The 3,712-nt window shown below is 47.3% G+C and overlaps 1 protein-coding gene across 1 annotated transcript; it reads left to right on the forward strand.

The window, feature by feature from the left end:
* The first annotated feature begins 1,107 nt into the window (after positions 1 to 1,107).
* LOC131238925 (uncharacterized) lies at positions 1,108 to 2,404 on the forward strand. Its single transcript, XM_058236508.1, has 3 exons — positions 1,108 to 1,353; positions 1,791 to 1,970; positions 2,099 to 2,404. Exons 1-3 carry the CDS (start codon positions 1,108 to 1,110, stop codon positions 2,402 to 2,404), a joined length of 732 nt encoding a protein of 243 aa, XP_058092491.1.
* Positions 2,405 to 3,712: the final 1,308 nt, after the last annotated feature.

Genomic DNA, 3,712 nt, shown 5'->3' on the forward strand with positions numbered 1-3,712 from the left:
GACATCCCAAAGACGGCCTTTAGGACTCGTTATGGGCACTACGAGTTCCTGGTGATATCCTTCGGTCTCACAAATGCTCCTGCAGTTTACATAGACCTGGTGAATTGAGTATTTACGCCATACCTGGACCGGATCGTGATCATATTTATCGACGATATCCTGGTCTATTCAAAGAGTCGGGAAGAGCATGAGCAACACTTGCGCATGGTCTTGGACACTATAAAGGAGAATCGGCTATACGCCAAGTTGAGAAAGTGTGAATTTTGGGAGGAGGAAGTAAAATTCTTGGGACATGTAGTAAGGGCAAAGGGAATAGCGGTCGATCTAGCTAAGGTGGAAGCAATATCTAAGTGGGAGCAGCCCACTACAGTGACCGAAGTTTGGAGCTTCCTAGGCATGGCTGGGTACTACTAACGCTTTATTAAGGAGTTCTCCAGAATCGCGTGACCGCTCACTCAATTGACAAAGAAGAACGCCCAATTCAAATGGGACAAGAATGCAGAAGCAGCGTTCCAGGAGTTGAAAATGAGATTAACTTCTGCGCTGGTGCTCACTCTCCCATAAGAAGGGGAGAAGTTTGTAGTGTATAGCGATGCCGAGAAGTTAGCCCTCAGCTACGTTCTGATGCAGAACGACAAAGTGATCACTTACGCCTCTCGCCAACTGAAGAAACACAAGGAGAATTACCCGACCCATGAACTGGAATTGGCAGCTGTGTTTTTTTACCTTAAATATATGGAGGCATTACTTGTATGGAGAGGATTTTCAGTTATTCTATGATCATAAGAGCCTGAAGTACATATTTACGCAGAAGGACTTGAACATGTGCTATCGTCAGTGGATGGAGACTCTTAAAGATTTCCACTTTGATATCTCATACCACCCTAGCAAGATAAACTCTGTAGCCAATGCTCTAAGTCGGAAGAAGAAGCATGAGCTGGTGACCACTCTGATGATCAAGGAGTGAGAGATTATGGAATTCGTATAGGACTTTGATATTTAGCTCACCCTTGACGAACCGATGCCTACCTGGCTCTGTTAACTGCACAGCCAACCCTGGTCCAACACGTGATCTTCGCATAAGACCAAGATGAATGACTTGTCAAGATGAAAGAAAGGTGTAAGAATGAAGAGATGCCCGACTGGAGGGCTGGTAGTGATGGCGGTCTTCAGTATCAGGGGCGAGTGTGCATTTCAAATGAAGCCAAAATAAGGAAGGGAGTGATGGTAGAAGCCCACCATTCCAAATTAGCTATCTACCCAGGAAGCACTAAGATGTACAACGATGTTAAACGGCAGTACTGGTGGAGCAATATGAAGAGGGACATCGCCGAATTTGTGGCGAAATGCATGGTGTGCCAGAAGATCAAGGCCAATCATCGCAAGCCTACTAGCCTCCTTCAGCTGCTACCTTTAGCCAAATGGAAATGGGACAACATTTCTATGGATTCCATATTAGGTCTTCCTAGAACGTAGAGGAAACACGACTCGATCTGGGTCATTGTCGACAGGTTGACAAAGGCCGCCAGATTCCTCCCGATCCGCATGACAAACTCTATTGATAATTTGGCAAAGTTATACATCCAAGAAGTCATGCGATCCTACGGGGTTCTGCGAGAAATCATATCGGATTGAGACTCCAGGTTTACTTCTACCTTTTGGAAGAGATTGTAAGAAGAGATGGGTACGGAAAGTTCAATATGACATTTCAACCTCAGACAGACGGGCAAACTGAAGGGGTGAACCAAATCTTAGAAGATATGCTGAGAGCATGCGTCCTGGACTTTTAGGGCAACTGGGATGATCACCTAGCACTGACAGAATCTGCATACAATAATAGTTACCAGTCCAACATAGGCATGACACTTTATGAGGCTCTTTTTGATCGCCCTTACTGGGCCCCTCGATGCTGGGCAGAAATTAGAGAAAAAAGCTTGTTAGGTCCCGAGTTGGTTCAGGCTACTACTCAGGTCATTAACGTGGTCAGAAAATGTTTGCATACCGCCCAGAGCAGACAGAAGAGCTATGCGGACAATCAACGTCATGACTAGAAATCGCAGCTGGCGACCATGTATTCCTGAAGGTGTCACCCATGCAGGGTCTGATGAGGTTCGGACAGAAAGGGAAGCAAGCACCACGTTTCATTGGACCTTTTGAGGTTTTGGATCGCGTGGGAGCTGTAGCATATCGCCTTGCACTACCTACTGCATTGGCCGGTATTCACAACATCTTTCAAATATCCATGCTGAAGAAGTATACACCAAACGAGTTGCATGTAGTTAGCTGGGAGCAGATCAAGCTAACAGATAACGCCTCTTACCCCGAGGAACCAATTCATATCTTGGACCACAAGGAGCAGGTCTTACGGACAAAGACTATACCTTTGGTCAAGGTCCTTTGGTAACATCATGGAGAAGAGGAGGCAACTTGGGAACGAGAAGCAGAAGTTATGGAGAAATACCCTCTCTTATTCGGCAGCACACCTTAGGTAATTTTGAGGACAAAATTTTCTTTTAGGGGGGTAGATTGTAACGCCCCATACCTTTGGTATGTGTGCGTTACCCTTTAAATACGACATTAGTGAAAGTTGGCTAATAACTTAAGTAAGCCATGTGCAGGATGGGACCTGCCTTCAATACTAGTGCCACCCACCATGACCCCTGGAGACTCAAGCTTCACTTCCCACCTGCCAAGGAGGTAAGCATGATCGAATGACTTAAGTACAATTACTTACTAGGGCAACTAGCGATAACAATGTCCTGACAACTCAATCCGTGAAGGTCAGCAGGTAGCCAACGAAGCACCTCCGTGTTATAAAAACATAATTAACCATTGAAAACTGGTACCAAGCCCACTCGATCGACAGAATGCACCATATGGGCCAATAATGACCCAAAGAAGTGTGTACCAGCCCACCTGGGCCTCACCATCAGCCCAAAGTGGGCCATAATCTCTGTGTGGTGTCCCCAATGTGAAGGGACGACGTGAATTTTCCCTCATACATCCAGTGGGGCCTGCACATGGTGCACATGCACCTCACCTACTTGTGCACGACGTGCATCGGTCAACCCAAGCAGTCAAGAGGGCGCTGACCCGACCACATCCCGAAAAAGGGAGGAAATTCTCCTGCTGCGCCGTGGCTGTATGAATGAGTGTCCACCCTCACAAGATGTGGCCCACCTCTAGCCACCACCTGCGAAATCTGGACCGTCCATCGACCTTGCACCATCAGGATGACCATACCGTCATTAGTCTACCCAGCCATGCGGCCACTCACGTGTGCGAAATGAGGACGGCAATGCATGGATTACTATGGACATGTTGTGGTCCACCTAGAGTCGTCCTCTAGCAAATCTGAACCGTTTATCAGACAAGAGAGGTCCGGATGACCAAGACCAACACGTTCAAACCATTTCATGCACTCGTGCATGAAAACGTTCAGTGGGTGGACGACTGCTTTCCTCTAAAAAATAAGACCGTTGAGGAGCCCTCCACGTCAGTGATCCGTGTCCCACGCTCTCCGTCGATCTCATCCTTCCTTTGGGAAGAAATCGACCCATTCCATTCATTGCCTGAAAAGAGCAGGCAGTTGCTTGTAATGTCGATTGGCGTGGGAGACCATTCCTGTTCTAGAAACTTGCATCTGGCTTAATCCAAGCCTTTCATCGGCCACGTGGGATAATCCCCACCACCCCCTAATGGGGCTGCATTC

The sequence above is a fragment of the Magnolia sinica genome, chromosome 3 (assembly GCF_029962835.1).
Source record: "Magnolia sinica isolate HGM2019 chromosome 3, MsV1, whole genome shotgun sequence".
Classification (NCBI taxonomy): Eukaryota; Viridiplantae; Streptophyta; class Magnoliopsida; order Magnoliales; family Magnoliaceae; genus Magnolia; species Magnolia sinica.